This window comes from Pyxicephalus adspersus, chromosome 2 (genome assembly GCF_032062135.1).
Source record: "Pyxicephalus adspersus chromosome 2, UCB_Pads_2.0, whole genome shotgun sequence".
NCBI lineage: Eukaryota > Metazoa > Chordata > Amphibia > Anura > Pyxicephalidae > Pyxicephalus > Pyxicephalus adspersus.
The window spans coordinates 120,094,101-120,111,401 of NC_092859.1; the positions used below are offsets into that span (position 1 = coordinate 120,094,101).

Sequence of the window (17,301 nt, forward strand, 5' to 3'; positions counted from 1 at the left end):
GAAGATCCCGCCTTCAATCCTAGAGCCGCGTGATCTGATTGGGCAGAATTCTGCGTCTTTTATCTGATTGGCCTAGTCTAGTGGGTGGCCATTGGTGACTTTCTAGAGTCACACCCAATAGTGGCCCTACCCTCCACAGGCTGCCCCGTCACATCCAGAAAGGTTCCTGTCCGAGGAGGAGTCCCAGCTGGAGGTTCCCAGCTAGACACTTTGACCCTCACTGCCGGAACGATGGCTGGTTACGACACTAATCCCTTCGCGGACCCGGTGGATGTGAATCCTTTCCAGGTAATGGCGAGAGATATAACGGGGTTTGGCGGCAGAAAGACTGCACCGGCCAAAGCTTACCTGTCGGCTAGTCCACAGTGCTGAGTTACCGCAACCAATCAGACGGCGAGGATAGGGGCCCTGCAGAACAGGTGGAAGGGGGCGTGGCCGGGGCTCACGTGACTTGCTGTGTGTAGGGAGTGAGGTGCTGGGAGCATCATTTGGGTGACACCGGATGGCCGGCTGTTGTCATAGCTGCAGGTGGTGAGGAAGACGGAGCACTGATTCCCCATTACCCTGTGTATGTCCCAGCATGGGACAGTTATTTGCCTGAAGTGTATTCACACTGACAGAAGTTCCTGGACACATTCACCCAGCAAAGTGTATGTGAAACCAAGACAGGGGGGGAGGTGATCCTGCCAGGTTTATATTGATATTCCTACTGGGAAGATTCACCATTACAACTTTGGAGTTGTCACCAGAACAGGATCAGAGCAGATATCTTCCATTGGGGGCATTTTATGGCGATTGGTTAAAAAACAAAACAGATTGTAATGAGTTTACCTTTCCCCTTTTTATCCAAAATACAAATGGAAATGGATCTTAGAACACATAACATCCCAAATCCCTGCCCCTAGTTCCTGCAAACCTTGGCTGACATTCCAATTCATTTATACCAATTCATTGTCCTACACATAGCCACATCCTAGGTACAGCCCATTGTATCACAATGCTGGGTTCCTTATAATATTACTATATTCATCCTGGTATTCACTCACTTTATTGGAAGGGGGTACAAGTATGAATGATCAGGTAGCACCTTTAGGATGTTGTACCGAGGTGATATCCGTAATCAAAGCTAAACTTGCAGAAGTAACAGGAGATGTCCCCTCCACAACAAAGAGGGGGGCTGCCGCCATCTTTTTCTTCTTCATGGTTTCGATCTTTGGCCATCTTGATTGTTCAGGTTGGAACAATGTAAGTCCCGTGTGTTCATTTAGTCCCTGCAAGGGAAGCCAGGATGAGCCATACATGCACAGTTCAATGTTTGACAGATGAAGCTAGCAATCAGACAGGTAAGTATGTTTTTGTTGCAGAAGGGACATCACCTGTCTGGCTTTATCAAAATAGAACTTTAGTTTTTATGTCTATATGACTGTCTTACCTGGTAATATGGATTAAGTGATATTCCGGCTTCACCAGTTGATTGCCGCTTCTTCCTGCGACTTTTTTGTGTCATTTAAAAATGAAATACAACAAGTCAGTTTGTTTAATTTTTTTCTATTAACCTCCCTGGCAGTATTCCTAACTATGGCTTGGGGTGAATTTTCCACACCAAAAGTGGTAAACCCGAGCCACACTCAGGATAGAATTGCCAGGGAGTTTTAAAGTCCTACCTTGTTCTAGCGGTGTCCTCCAGCAGTACTTGTGGTGTCCTCCTGTGATGCCCGGCCTCTGCTTTCCCTGGCGATGCCAGCTGGGCATCTGATCGCAAGTCCTAGGCTGGAAATTTAAAATAATGAGAATTTTGTATGTACCACTTTACATGTAAGAATCCTCATTATTCATACCGCCAGGGAGGTTAAGGGCAAATTCAGATCTGTGTGTTTCTATAAAATGGCATAAAAGGTGTTTTAAGGGTAATCGTGGCAGTGCATAAAATGGAGGGTGGTGTCATTGTCTCTCCTGGTTTGCTTAGAACTCTGGTACATGTTAAACTTAAGTTGCCCCCAGAATATGAATTCAGTTTTGATGGGGAATCTCACCTAAGGAATTCATTTTTAAAGGCATGCAGACTTCAACCTTCCACTTGGAAAGACTGAAAGTTCACCAGGGGATTATAGTGAATCAGATCCTTGCAGGGTGGAACAGAAAAAATCTGTAGTAAAGCTGAACTTTAAAAGACAATCTGTGTGTATCAACGGCTTGATGCCAGAGATTCCCAAAAGTGAAGTTTTAAGCAGTTCCTGATTTACCTGGATTGTTACAGGTGGCTGCTTGCATCCAAGAATGGTTTGTCACCCCAACTGCCTCCATAGACATTAATTGAACTACTTTGTATGGCTTATGCAAGTGCTTCTAAGCATTAACAGTGATTTCAGGCTTTCTGGAGGACTGGAATGGAAGGGCTTTGTAAACACCAACAAAACCCAAGTGTTTATCACCTGTTATTGCTCCTGGTGCTGTGCTTTTCTTCCCTTCTCTGATTATAGGTTTAGATGAGTGGGGTGAATGAGATCCGATCCTGATTTTGTGCTGGGGCAGGGTATAAGCGATGCTGTGTCATATTTCTCATTGGCTTCATAAAAATGACTTGAGTTCAGTGTGATGTTTATAGCACATGGAGGCAGAAGAACCCGGGGGGGGGGGGGGGGATAGATATAGAAGGATGATACAAAGAGAAGTATAACTTTACATCCATATTTGTACTCTGTACATAACTGTTTTTTTTTTCTCCAGTTCTGTAAACACTTAGCAGTTTAAAATAACTGAAACAACTGATGTTTATGTAACTGTCACAGTCATCATCATGTGATGGTGTCACAGTCCATTTACTGTTTTGCTTTGGATGAGGAAGGCAATGACTTTAGCGTTCATAAAGCAGGAATGCAGGATCTAGTTGCACCCAATACTCGTGACAAGCTCCATGCTACTTTGAAGGGAGGGGGAATTTCTGAAAAGAATGTGCAGACTAATGGGGGTGGATTGTAGCATATATCTCTCTCTGTATCTACATATCAATATTATTATTTTTATTACACAGGATTTATAAAGTTCCCACATATTATGCAGCACTGTACAAAGTCCCTAGTCATATCACTAGCTGTCCCTCAATGGTGCTCACAATCTAATGCCCCTACCATAGTCATTATCTTTAATACAGTCTAAGGTCAACTTTATGGGGAAGCCAATTAACGTAACTGCGTGTTTATTTGGCAATTTATACAAAATTTCTTTTATTTACATCTGTGAAAAGCTTACCTGTCATAACATTGCTAAAGGTTGTTAGATCAAGCACTGGACACTGATTCCTATCTAATCAGCAGGTAGAGGAAGTGTATATGTGTCTCCCATACCTGGAAGTACTGACACTTACAAGGGGCTGCATTTGGTATTACAGCAACAGACAGGAGCCTTCTGAGGGTTTTGTTTCTGTTTGCTTTCTGAACAATGTGCAGGTGTTTGTACCCATAAAAAGGGGGCACATGGCACGGTGACAACACAAAAGCACAACTAAGCCAGTATTCACTCTATTATAGGCAGTGCCTGTTCTAGGACTACCATGTCAGGATCCCCAGTGTTATTGTAATACAAGTGATGGCTTTTAAAGGTTTGAAAACAAATATATTTTACAAACAAAATATTATACAAGAATTATATTAACAGTTTGTATAAGATTTTAGTCAATTTGATGTAGATATACTTTAGAAATGAAAGACAATATTTTAGCTCTACATACCTCAAACACTTTAATAATTCAGTAATAACTGTTCCTTAATCCCCAACACCTAAACAAAAAAGATAATGACAGGAAAACTACTAAAGGACTTCTGTTTGAGAGATGCTGTTAAGCTTTTTCAGGTATAAAACATGATATGTATGATTGTTACAGAATATTTATATAGCGCCAACATATTACGCAGTGCTGTACAAAGTCCATAGTCATGTCACAAGCTGTTCCTTTAGTTTATGACAAGTGGCTCACATTCTAATGTCCGCACCATAGTCATATGTTATTACCACAGTCTAAGGTCAATTTTGGGGGAAAGTCAATTAACCTAATGGCATTTTTTTTGTTTTTTTTTGGAATGTTGGAGGTAACCAGAGCACCAGAGGAAAGGGGAGAACATGCAAACTCTTGTAACACTTTGTTTTACACTGGACAAATCATTTCCCTATTAAACCTTCCCTAAAGAGACCCTGTCAACAACTGGAAAATTTATTTGAAAAGCCTTCTATACTATTCCCCATTGATGTTTTTATTCACTTGCAATGTGCTAGGCTTGTTCAGTCGTATCACTCCAGGATGAGTCTGATCGGTAGCACAGCTCGCTTCCCTATCCCCTTCCTCGTCTGAGAATATCTGATTGCTGTCTTGTGCTGGCCCATCTCCTTCTCCTTGTCTCCTCTTCTTTTCCTACATAAACTTTTATGTAGCTGGTGGGTGAGGAGCAAAGAGGGTGCATGTGTGTGTTACTTGGGTGACAATTCTGAGTCTGCCTGGGTTGCTGACTTCTCATCCAAAATGGGGAACACCCAGCAGCAGTCTGGATCTTTAAATGACGTCTAAACCATTCCAGGAGAAACAAGTAGTTTCCCACTAGTTCTATAATGTGCTAAATGATTCTGCCTCTCTGCTTGCATCTGTGGATTCCTGAGGGGGTCCAAAATCCCCAAACCTGCATTCCCTGTAAAAACCCCCAAAAACTCTAAAATTGGGTTCAGTATTTAAAACAAATATATAATATAAATAAAATAAATACCCACTAGCCAACACCTTGACCTTTGTCCACAGATGAACTTGTTATAGAGATCTTCATGTGAGTTGTGGCAACATCCAGGAAACTCATTGTGTATCTAAATTATAGTCATGTGGAACAATGAGGAGTAAAAGAAAGTGTTTCCTGTTTCAAAACACTTCCATTCTCTCTGTAGGTGGTGCAATCGCTGGCACCTAAGCATTTTGTATAAGCCCTGAAAAGGGATGGCTTTTTTAAAGTATAAATGTGAATGCTTCCTTACCCCTTGCACTACAGAGCCACTTTTCATTCTTATCTGAAATAAATCGCATGCTTCAACTCTTACACTACAATTTACTTCTCATCCCCACCCAGCCACAGCAGTGCAGTTCTTTTATTTGTTTTCTGCACCTGCTGCTGTATCAGGTGGAGGTGTACAGTGCCGGAAAGTGGATGGAAACTAGGTGTATGGCAGCCAGCTTTCTAGGTGCTACATATGTAATATATATATATATATATATATATATATATGCATATATAATGCTGGAACATTTCAGAGAGAAAAAAAGTTACACATCATTGGTGATCATTATGAATGTTATTGGTTGCAGTGGTTACTTCTCCTTTTTAATACAAAACCCCCCAGAATACCGTGCTCTATTCATGGCTACTAATATATAAGGATATAATATTAAGGTTTTGAAATGAAAACCACAAAAAGTATACAGTACATTTAGGGAATTTTTGCACAAAAACAGACCTGCTTCTCATTGAATCAGTGGAATATTGGCTTGTTTATATACTGAAATGTATGTGCTTATTACATTGCCGCAATTTTTAGGGTCCATCTACAGAAATAAGATTGTTATGCAAGTTGTCTAACTATGGTTGAATTGCTGCCTAGGATAAATCTATGCCCTTGCATAGTTCTAAATAATTGGGGAAGGATAGTTCCCAACATGTGGGGCTACTCATGAGTTTGTGTGTGCTTTGTAATATTTTAATACCTCCGTTCAAGCTCATTGCCTTACTGCCCAGCCAAATGGTTGTTAAAAATAGGTTCCCTCTTCATTCAGAGTCTAAAAAACACACATAGTGGTGGTTGCTCTTTAGGTTATAAACAGTCTATAAGCGAACTGAAAGCTCGCTGGGTGTATTACCTCCCACAACATTGTTGATTTTACTGACATTAAAAAAAAAAAAAAATCCTCATGTACTTCTTAATCTTTAGACGGAGGTGTGGTGTATGCTACTACAGAATTTGTACAAATAAATTTATTTACAGATTAAGTAGGTGAACAGGGTGTTTAGATTGCTCTTCAATATAACATAACTTTGGTAAATTTTCTTCTTTATTTGTTGAATTTAATGATGTTTGTATCCTTGTGCAAATGATTGTGACCATAAAGGAGAGTGGTACCAGCTTCTGCTTGCTAGCCCCCTTTACTTTATATAAGCAAATAGTGCTATGTGTACAGCGTTCATTCATTCTCCTATTCCTCAACACAATCAAAAAAGAGTGTTTCTAGCAAGACAAATCTTCCTTCTTTGTACCTGCACTTTATGTTTTAATACTAATGATATTGTTACTTGAATCCCTAGTAGTAGGTGCAATGCAAGGTTAGCATTTAATCAGGGTGGGATAGGGTTGTCTGCTGTAACTGCAGTTGGCAGTACAAGTAAACTGTGTTGCAGAAAAAACACACAAATGTTTTAATATATACGTGTAGTCCCTGATCACATTTTACTGTGTCTTTACATTGGCCTGCCCATAGCTTTAATGGGTTGTGGGAAGTTCTGGTACCATCCTGATACTTTAGTCTACAATGGAAGGACTTCTAAAAACTAAGAAGCTGCTGAGTGATGGTGCTTTGATATTCTTGTCACCTTTGCTCAAGTCTTCACCCTTTATAAAGTAAATAAGTTGAACAAGGAAGTCTTGTACAATATTAAGCACTTCATTCTCTTCCCAAGAAGATGGCAGTAGACCAGATAACTGCAAATGTTGCAACAACTAACATTTGTGTGCACACAAACACCAGTCCTGGTTTAATAATTTAACATTATTAGGTTGGGTCATGTATAGTTAACGAATACTTAACACCCTCCCCAGTGAGCTCATATCATGGTGGTTGAGGTTTTCTAGAGATTTGTTTTCGTAAGCTATATTATTAGTATTAGTTTTAGTTACTGTATTGTGCAAAGAACATGGGTAGGAAATTCAGATCAATACCCATTTTTAGTTTGTGGTTTGGTATATTTAGCTTCTATATTGTGCTGATAATAAAGTTTCTTGGGCAGCTAGTGTCATTCACATGTTAGGTTACCATGTATGCACCCTGTCTTTTGTAGTGTCCTTGACACCCCCTCCATCTAATGAGGAAATAGTTTCTGGAGTTTTGTAATAATAAGATAAACCAAATTATAAATAGAAGCTTTACATTGTGTTTCTGGTGACGTGTCTCCAGACACCTGATCATGTCTGAGTGCTAGTATGTGTTTAACTCGGCTTTCTGGAAGGTGTTACCGCTGTGTCTCCCTCTTACAAGTCACTGGGTCACATCTGAGTCATTACTGGAGGAACCTGTTAAAGACGGGTGTGCCTGCTTCATAGATCACATTCCTACCCTGGAGAAAGTTCCAGCCTACTGACCATTATACCATGCTGTATACTCAGCATCTGTGACAGGCTAATCATAGATAGAACCATTCTTGCTAATGAACAACCTCTTTGAGACACCTTTTTTTTTTTTTATTAACTAGGCACATGTAATGTTGAAATAATACTTCCAAGTACAGGAAATGTGCATGCAGGTCATGTGTTAGATAATTTTGAAGCTGAACTCACACAACATGCTGGTTACCACGGGTTTGCACTATTTAGGAACATTGGTGTGAACTGACCCAAACTGTTCTTCATAACACCCGGGAATCTGCGAATATACTGTATACAGGTTAGAAATTGGAGGTACGTCTACTTGTTTGAGGTTTTGGATTAAGGGGGCTAAACTAAATAGAGTACAGATTTAGAAACTGGTGGGGGTCCTTACCAAACCAACTTGGTCTTAGTCTAACTTTCCTCTTCTCTAAAACATTTTAATGTCCATGTAAATAAATATAATTTTCTGTTTTTTTTTTTTTTTTTTTTTTTTTTTTTTTTTTTTTTTAGGATCCCTCCGTGACACAGATTACTGCCGGCAGCCATGGAAATATTGAAGAATTTAACCCGTTTACTGAAAATTCACGCTTGGTGGGTAAAAGTAATACCATTACCATATCATTTTTCACTACAGGTTGGAAGCGCCATCCTATTGGTCTTCAAGTACCTTTAGCTGGTGCCAGCGCTGGGTAGGAATTAGGAACCTGGAATTAAAGAATCAGTGTAATAATGTGCTTTATAGTGTCTGTTGTATTGCAAATATTGTATCCAACCAATTTGAAGTCCAATAACTTTTTTGTGTTTTTAGGTTTGTTCCCTTCTCTTTCCTTTTTTTTTTTTTTTAAAGAAAAAAAAGGATATAAATAACATTTTAATTTGTAAAAACAAATTCCAATAAACAGGCGATACAACAAATTCCCCCAGAAATGTTACATACAACACACTTGCCAAAACTCTGACTCTTAAATGACTTGTTTCAATTTGTACTTTTAGGGCTAAAGAAACTCCTATTATAGAACCATAAATGTTTTTTTAGCCAGAGATTGAGAGGACCTTAAACTAACCCACAACTGCTGTTAGACCTTTAGCCACGAAGACTGAGCAGGGTTTTTTTTTTCTGATGTCTTTTTTCTACCTAAAAAACTAAAGAAGGTGGCAAAGGATGTTCCTAAACATTACACTTTAGCTGTGAAACAGTCAGATGATGCATGTAATGTTACTGTTTTTATACTTCTCACTTTCTAGATGGCTTGCTTTCTCAGGTGAGCTGTCATATATACCTGAAAAGAAAGCTACGGGTTCACATGCTCTCGGTTTTCATGCAGTGAGCCGTTCTAAGTATAAAGCTGGGTTTCCTGTTTCCTGTGGTCTGTTTATCAAGTTATATGTCAAAGCGTCACATGCTGTTTTGGCAGAGTATAAATGAGGATCAGTGCTGCTCGTCCCTATAACCAGAATACAATGTTTGCAGCAGAGCTGTGATTAACCAGGCAGCAGAAACCCATATATTTTAAAAAGTCGTGGCAGGAAAGCGTGTTTGTGTCCAGCAGAGCACTGACAGATTTTTGAATTAAAAATGCTTTTTAATTACTAAGAGAGCTTTTCAGCAATGCATCAATTTGCATACTGAATGCATTATCTAGGCACTTAATTGAAGCACAGCTCTGCGTTTCTGAAAATAAACTACAGCGTGGCAGTCTGATTTCAACACCAATATCCTGTGCATTGAAAGTTGTTGAAACTTCTATTGCAACAAATACAAAATATAAACTGTGTATGAGGCCACAACCAGGTAGGTAATAAGCAAAATAAATAAAAAAATAAACCCCTTTTTTCCAAGACCGGTATTGTCACATTTGCCATAACACTGTTTAGAGTTTTACATGGTGGAGGAGGTAACCTGTGAAGTTTGCTTATGAGATTTTATTTTTCCACAGACAACCAATCAGAAAACGGTTCCAGTGCAGCCTGTAATGCCTTCCCAGCCAGCTGTTCTTCAGCCATCTATAGAGCCATCGCCACAGGTAAATTTCCATGTTCATTGTTCGATTGAGAAGAATTGCTACTTTTCTGTTTGTCAGAGAACCCTGCCTAATATTACAGAATGTTTCTGATAAAGCGGTTTGTTAGCACTACAATGTAAACAATCCAGTTATGTGAGTAATTTAGATGACAAGATTGTTTGCACTGTACATTCCAGTGTTTGCTGTTACTGGTTCTGTGCAGGAAAGCTGTGAGCTTGTGCAGGACTCCTGCAGCACATGACATCAGAGCGAGAAGGGGGGTGTATCTACAGTTGTTAGAAGTAGAAATTTTCCAACGCTCCCGGAAATGTCAGATGCAGTAGTAAAAAAAAGTTTATTTCCTGAAACAAAAGAACAAGATATTGTTAATTGGAACCCTTTGCAGTATGCATATCTGAGATCTGGGTCTCCAGCTCCTTTCACCTATTGCTGTTCTGTCCCTTGTCCCTGCCATTTTCCTCTTCTTCCTTTCTTCCAGGCCTGGCACCTCTTCTTCTTTTTTTTTTTTTTTTTTTCATTATTAGCGTTGGGCAAAAAGTGATGATGCAACTCCTGAGTATTCATGTTGCATTGTCCCATCATCCGGCTCTATTCCCATCATGTTACAAATGCTGCAAGTGATTCAAGAGTGTACATGTCTCTTCTGCCAAGAATTATTTTCCCTTGCTCCTAACAATTTTTTCCTGTGTACGAAGCCAGAAATCTTCAGCTTTCATTTTTTTTAGGATTTTAAATCTGTTTTCTTAATCTTTAAGAAGGCAAATACATTCAAGGCAATAAAGCCAATCAAATCCAAATTAATCTGTGCCATCACTGTTACCATTGGCTGTTACATGATTTTATTTAATCAGTCTGAAAATGTTTTGTTGACCATTTCATTAAAAATTGCTAGATGGATATTGCATTTTTTCATTACTATTTACTGTTTTTGTAGGCAGTAGCAATGGCTGCACAAGCTGGCCTACTTCAACAACAGGAAGAACTAGACAGGAAAGCGGCTGAAATTGAAAGGAAGGAGAAGGAAATGCGTAATGTAAATATTAATTGTAAGTAATTGTATTTTTCTAATTATTACCTTTTTAGGTATGGCTGTATTTTTTTAGGTAGTGTTTGTGTAGTTCTGTAAAGGTTGCCTTAATTGTCAAGTTATAGAAATATTCTATCCCTGAAAGTAGAGATCTGTGCCAATAAACATAGTTCTTAACATTTTACCAACATCAGATAGTAAGTATTTACTCTTTACCTTTCTGCAGTAAGACAGAATAACTGGCCCCCTCTCCCACCAAGGTGCCCAATTAAGCCTTGCTTCTACCAGGACTTCTCTGCAGACATTCCAGAGGACTACCAGCGCACCTGTAAAATGCTCTACTACTTATGGATGTGTAAGTATTTTGTATTTCAATAGTCTTGGTTGGAGGGGAAGAGCATGGTTGCTTGTTAATTATTTCAATTTTTGTTTCATGGCCACTGGATACTTTCTAGATTACTGGTACAGTATGCAATTTGTGCTTTTGATGCATTCTTATATATGTAACAGCATTACTCTCCTAAATGGGATGATAAATCTCTTGTGACCTAAATCACGCGGTTTAATAGTTTAAAGTCTTAGGCTATTGTTATGATGCATATAAATATTCTCCTGATACAGAAAAATACCCGTTGATCTGACAGTCAATTGTGCTTCCTGTTTAGGCTGATAAAGCCGTACTTCTAAGCATTATCTGCCTTGTGTGGTAGACTACAGAAGTTCCCCTGTCCCCCACAACTCTCTATCCTGCTATATGTGTATGCATTGATTATCCTAGCAAATAATTTCTTCTGCCCTGATTTCAAGATCCTGAGCACACACTTTATTTCAAGGAAGGGCTCTGGGGATCTTGACAATGCCATTAAGAATGATAAAAGTTGTTTATTTTACAAGCATTTTATTAAATGTTAAAAAAAATTACACTACACTATACAAAACATAAAAAAACTGGGTACATACTACAATTGTAATAACAATCCAATAAAGTGAGGCAAAATTATGAACATCATTTCTCTAAAAAGTTTGCCTAAGCATGGTAGAAGAGACACAGAACACATTGACAGAGAAGAAAAAGAGAACCAATATGACTCTTTAATTGTGCATCCTATAAGGGAGTGTTTACGAATCCAAGACTTCACAATCTAAGCTGAGCGTTCTCAAAGGTTCCAGGAAAAGTAAAATCCATCCAGGGCTGCAACATACTCTTAAACCTTTCACACTTATCCACCAAAAATGCCGTCAACTTCTCAATAAACGTGTAAACGACTTAATTTCACTGAAGCAAAGCATAAGTGATTTCCAAGCTTTGGCAATTATCTGTTTGATGGCACTAAAGATATACAAGAAAAAATTAAAATAAGAGTGCAAGCTTCCTTGAAATTGTCTCAAACCCCAAGCTAACCACATTGTTATATCTGTACACTGTGTCCCAAAACTTGTGTGCTTGGGGGCAAGTCCACCACATGTGCGACATACCGGTAGTTCACGAGCCGCCACATTCACAAAAGCAGAGGGGAGGAAGAGGGATAAATCCTGGGCAGGCGATGAGGAGTGCAAAAACAACAAATCAAACACACTATATGAGTTCTCCAAAGCTGAAAACGTAGATTTGAAAAATAATGCTGGGATATACTCTAGGGGAGATTTAGGCATGGTGGTATATTTTTCTGGACATGAGATTTAAGTTGACATTTCATGATCTGCTTAGGTGCGTGTGCTAAAAAGTGACTTGCTAGTATAGTTATGGAAGCATAGCTCTAATAATAATAATGAATATTGGTGCTAATGATAATGTAAGTTGATTATACCAAGTTACTATTTTTTTCTTTTCTTCACAACAGTTCACGGAATCACTCTTTTCCTTAATCTTCTGGCCTGCTTGGCATATTTCACCAGTAACACAGAATCAGGTGGTGTAGATTTTGGACTGTCCATCCTGTGGTTTATTTTGTTCACACCTTGTGCCTTTTTGTGCTGGTTCCGGCCAATCTACAAAGCTTTCAGGTAATCTTTAAATCTTGTGGTATCTGCATATAGATATTACACCATAGACTGTAGCTGGTATGAAGAGAGCACTCTCGTCTTTGTCCTGTTTCTATTCTACATATATTATGTAGTTCAAGCTTTCAAGGATATTCTATTTACATTGCTGCTCAGCAGCAGCCTCCTTTTGTTATTAAATTATGATTGAGAAAACAATAAAGAGGCGGAGTCTGCCATTTCTTTGCAGTCCATAAACTGTTGGGAATATGTGTAACACGGGTAGAAACTTAATCCATAAAAATGTGGTATCTGAAACAAACTTCTGATCCCCACTTTTTGTGAACATGGCTCACGCTTTCTATATGTCAATATATTTTGTGACATTGGCCTTAAAGGACTATAAATGCCTCTTCAGTAAAATGGGACATGTGAATTTGTCTAGCAATCAAATGAAAGATAAATTCAGAGTGGATGCTGAAGACAATAAGAGTATTTGTGGGAGTTCTTTACTTGGTGTTTACAAAATAATGCCACCCCCGAACAAGAGTAAAGTGTTTGCCACAAAAACCCTCTGTTCTCTTTATTTGTTTAAACACTGGTTGATGTAGCCTTCTACATTTTTATTTTATTGAATAAACCATAAAAAGTCATACTTTAGGACAGAATTGAGCAGTCTGATGCTACTGTTTTACCACACTGAACATTTTCAGGTTTTTTTGTACTGAAACAAATTGTGAATCTAGTTAATTAACAGCAGCTTAACAAATTCTTTCTTTAGTCATTTTCAAGGATAGGTTTTAATTCTAATTGATTATTGCAATGCAACATTGGCTATTTTGTTCACATTGACTATAAACACTTAATACCCTATAATATGAATGCTCCAATTAGTTTAAAACTGAAATGCTCAATATGCTATTCTTTATCTTAGAAGAATAATGGGAATAAGCTCAAAGCCTTTTTTATATTTATATTTAATATTAATTATTATAATAATTATATTTTATATTTATTATTAAATTATCTGTTTTCTTTTATTCCACAGGACGGACAGTTCCTTCAATTTCTTTTTTTTCTTCCTTATTTTCTTTTGCCAGATTGTAATTTATATCATACAAGCAGTTGGTATCCCTCACTGGGGTGACAGGTGAGACTGTATTTCCACATTGGTTTGTAGCCTTAATTTTTAAGAGTTGTTCCTTTCTGATTTTACCTTTTTTTTTTTTCCTGTATTTTTTTTCTTGTAGTGGCTGGATAATGGCTCTCACCATGATACAAAGCAATGTTGCAGTTGCTGTGATAATGATGATTGTGGCTTCCTTTTTCACAGTCTCTGCAGTCTTTTCTCTCTTTATGCTGAAGAAGGTGAGTGTTTGATGTACCAGGCCAAAATAACTACTTGGTAACTAAAGAATTTTGACAATGATTGGTGGGAGGAATGATAAAAGAATTGGCACGCTTAGCCAATGTAGAAGTCCTATAATATTTTACAGCAGCTTTTCTGAAATATGACTTTTGGAAGTTAAATTTATAGTATAACATTTCAGACTGTGGTGCAATTACTTCTCATAGGTTCTTTTTATATGTCAGTTGCTCCACTTACTCTTTCCTCTATCTCACAGGTTCACTCCATGTACCGTCGGACAGGTGCCAGCTTCCAGAGGGCTCAAGAGGAATTCTCCCAGGGTATTCTCTCCAACCGCAATGTGCAGAATGCTGCTGCTGGAGCTGCCACCGCTGCTGCAAGGGGAGCCTTCCAGGGCAACTAAGCATCTTCATTCCATTGTCTGTCAGTGCATATCCTTCTGCCTCATTCTTCCTCCCTTCCTTAATGCTTTTCCAGGAAGAAAAACTGATTCTCTAAAGCCAATTGCCTCTTTCATGCCCTGGGTGGCAGATTCCAGCACTCCACACATTACCCCTTCCACTAAGAGACTATATGTAATTCTACATATATAAATATATATGTAAATATATATATTCTGACAAGATGAACTAATTTACTTGTTGCTCTTCTTGATCATTTTTTTTTTGGGGGGAGGGGGGTGTTAAATATTTTTCTGATTTGTACTTTTATTCAGTGGGGTTGCTTGTGGAAAAAGGGGAATTACTAATATTTTTTGAATCTGTATTTGAACTCACGGAATGTTAACTTTGTGAACTATCAGATGTAATGAACTGCTTTATCTGTCATTTGCTGCATTTTTGATGCCGTACTAAGATGTAAAATATGTAGATTCTATATCTTGTATATTTTCTCCAATATTTTTCTGTTCTGTTTGTATTTACAATGAGTACATTAGCCATTACAGTACCAGTGTTTCTGCAGTGGAGACTTTGATTATGGGGGATTTCAGATTACATTGAACAACACAGCTTGGCCTTCCAAGCCCAGTACTAATTGAATGAATGTTAAAAGGACACATATCACTGTAATATATAAGCAATGTCTTTTTAACCCTTTTTGTCACACAGTGCTGTCATCAGACACTGAATCCGGAGGCTGAAATAAAATGAATTAGGTGGCATTGTCAGGTTTGGCAGAGGCCTCATGCAGAATGTGAACACTGAGAACCTAAAATTACTGCTTTGTGGGTTCAGTTATGATGACACCAGCTTTGTATGATGTTAACCATCATTGCCTTGCAAAGTCTAGTGAGTAAAAGAGAAAAAAATATGAAATAAACCTTTTTTTCTACAATGTGTGTCTTTTCCATTTTAATTGTATTTGTCTTTCAAGTACCGTATTTTCCGGCGTACAAGACGACTTTTTAACCCCAAAAAATCTATGACAGAGTCAGGGGTCGTCTTGTACGCCGGGTACCAGTACTTACCTGCAGCGTCCGGTGTCCCCGCGAGTCCCCTCTGGTCTGGCGTCCCTGCGAGTCCTCCTGTGCCTCCTTCTGTCTTCCTGCTTTTCAGCTTACACGAGTCCTCCTGGGCAGGCTCGCGTTGCTTCACAGCAGGACTCGTGTAAGCTGAAAAGCAGGACGTGAGCCTGGATTGGCTCTCCAGTGGAGAGCCTGGATTGGCTCTTCACTGGAACACGCCCATTCATTAAAGGAACGTGCCCATTCATTACTTAGAACTAGTAGTGTACAGTTCTTTCTGCTTCATTTCCAGTGACATTCCTCGTTCTTCGGCGTCAGCCTGTCATGCGCTTTTTTTGTTAAAGATTATCAAACAATCGGGTCGTTAATCGTTCGTTTACAGCGACAATTATTGCCCCTGTGTACGTAGCCTAACTGCTTACCTCAGCTATGTATGTTGAGAGCGGTTCTTCATGTGATAACACCTTATCTGTGTTTCCTAATTAGATCTTATTTAAATGCTTATTTTGCAAATTTAACCCAAATGCAGCAATGTTTTTGGATAAACCTGGAAGTGAATACATCTGTCAGGTTTTTGTTGTTTCTGGTTCCAGTGGGTGATATTTCATCTGCCATCCTGTCCCTATGACAGCAGAATAAATAATCGGTGTGGTGTTGGTGGATACAAACAGTAACAAAAGCCTGACGGCGCTTTCTGCTGAATGGGTTTTTTTGTCTGCATCTTAGCTTGAGAGCTTTATGATCACTTACATGCTCTAGTAGTAAATGAGGGGAAATTCCCCCCAAAAAACTGCAAGAAGAGAGATACTGGAGTGAAAGGAGACACATGGAGAGCTACAAAATGTTTACCACCCCAAATGAATTGTTGAAGCCTTAAGCAAGCAAAGGTTTACTAATAACACCTTGCTTAAAATATGTACTTAGGGCCCAAATTCAGACTTCTTGTCTTGAGACTGACAAAAGCTTGCTTGGGGCAAATCTGTGAGAATGGAAAAAGTGTTCTGGGGATGCTTTCTGCATACAACAATGTCCCTTCTAATTCCAGTTTGTATGTCTGTCAGTATTCAGTAGGTTTTTTTGGCAAGATAAGTGAACTGTCCATATGTTTTTTAAGTTGGAATTCCCCCTAAGTATTGCATATTAAAGGAATGGCCTGCCAAAGCTTATCAATCCCCTTAAAAAATGCTCATTTAGATCTCTGCTGCATTGATGTGTTGTGAAATACCTGAGCATCAAACTGAGAAAATGGCATTATACATTAAGCACAAGTCATACCCTGAAAAGTCAGCAAATTATAAATTATTTTATATCTTAGGGATTTTTTAAAAACCACAAAAAAATGGAACATGCATACCTCCCTGCTATTAAATATGCTAATATTCTCCCTATCCTGAAGAAACCTTACTAGACCCCTTCCTAACTTTTAGTTATTGTTCTATCTCCCTTTTATGTTTCCTAACTTCTTGAACACCTTGTCTCCAAAAGGCTCACTGATTACCTGAGCACCAACTCTCTCCTTGACCTGCTCCAGTCTGGCTTTTGAGCTGCCCATTCCACTAACCCGACTCTTTCCTCTACAATCTATTATGAATGCTGCAGCCAGACTCATCCATCTTTCCCTCCGCTCCTCTTCTGCTGCCTCTCTTTGCAGTTCTCTTCATTGGCTTACATTTCACCTTGGAATCAAATTGAAGCTCCCTCAAATCCCACCACAGTTCTGGTCCCACTTACATTTCTGACCTGATAGAAAAATACTCCCCTAGCCGCTCTCCTCAGTCCTCCAATGACCTACTAATGACTTCCTCTCTCATAACGCATGGTTACAAGACTTTTCTAGAGCTGCCCCAACTCTCTGGAATGAGATTCCTCGTCCTTTTCAGCTTTCTCCTACTTTCTGCTCATTTTAAAGAGCACTCCAAACTTGCCTACCTGTCTTCTACTACTACCCACCACTACATATCTCTACTCCTATTGTGTGAAACTTCCCCTTCCTCTAGATTGTAAGCTTTTCTGGACAGGGTACTCTTCTACTCCTGTGTCACTGTCTGTC

The 17,301-nt window shown here is 38.9% G+C and overlaps 1 protein-coding gene and 1 long non-coding RNA gene across 3 annotated transcripts; one reads left to right on the forward strand and one right to left on the reverse strand.

Annotated features, from left to right (window-relative positions):
- The first annotated feature begins 125 nt into the window (after positions 1–125).
- SCAMP2 (secretory carrier membrane protein 2) lies at positions 126–15,121 on the forward strand. Its single transcript, XM_072402180.1, has 9 exons — positions 126–288; positions 7,897–7,977; positions 9,324–9,410; positions 10,345–10,456; positions 10,664–10,792; positions 12,279–12,441; positions 13,466–13,567; positions 13,668–13,785; positions 14,043–15,121. The coding sequence occupies exons 1-9, from the start codon at positions 232–234 to the stop codon at positions 14,187–14,189; spliced, it is 996 nt and encodes a 331-aa protein (XP_072258281.1). The 5' UTR covers positions 126–231; the 3' UTR covers positions 14,190–15,121.
- LOC140324360 (uncharacterized) lies at positions 1,104–4,991 on the reverse strand. Of its 2 annotated transcripts, XR_011919530.1 has the most exons (5): positions 4,756–4,991; positions 3,728–3,776; positions 1,665–1,770; positions 1,433–1,493; positions 1,104–1,271 (listed from the first exon to the last, which is right to left on the reverse strand). It is a non-coding gene; the product is annotated as an uncharacterized lncRNA (long non-coding RNA). The 2 variants fall into 2 exon arrangements; XR_011919529.1 differs by lacking the exon at positions 4,756–4,991 and having other exon boundaries at positions 3,728–3,856.
- Positions 15,122–17,301: the final 2,180 nt, after the last annotated feature.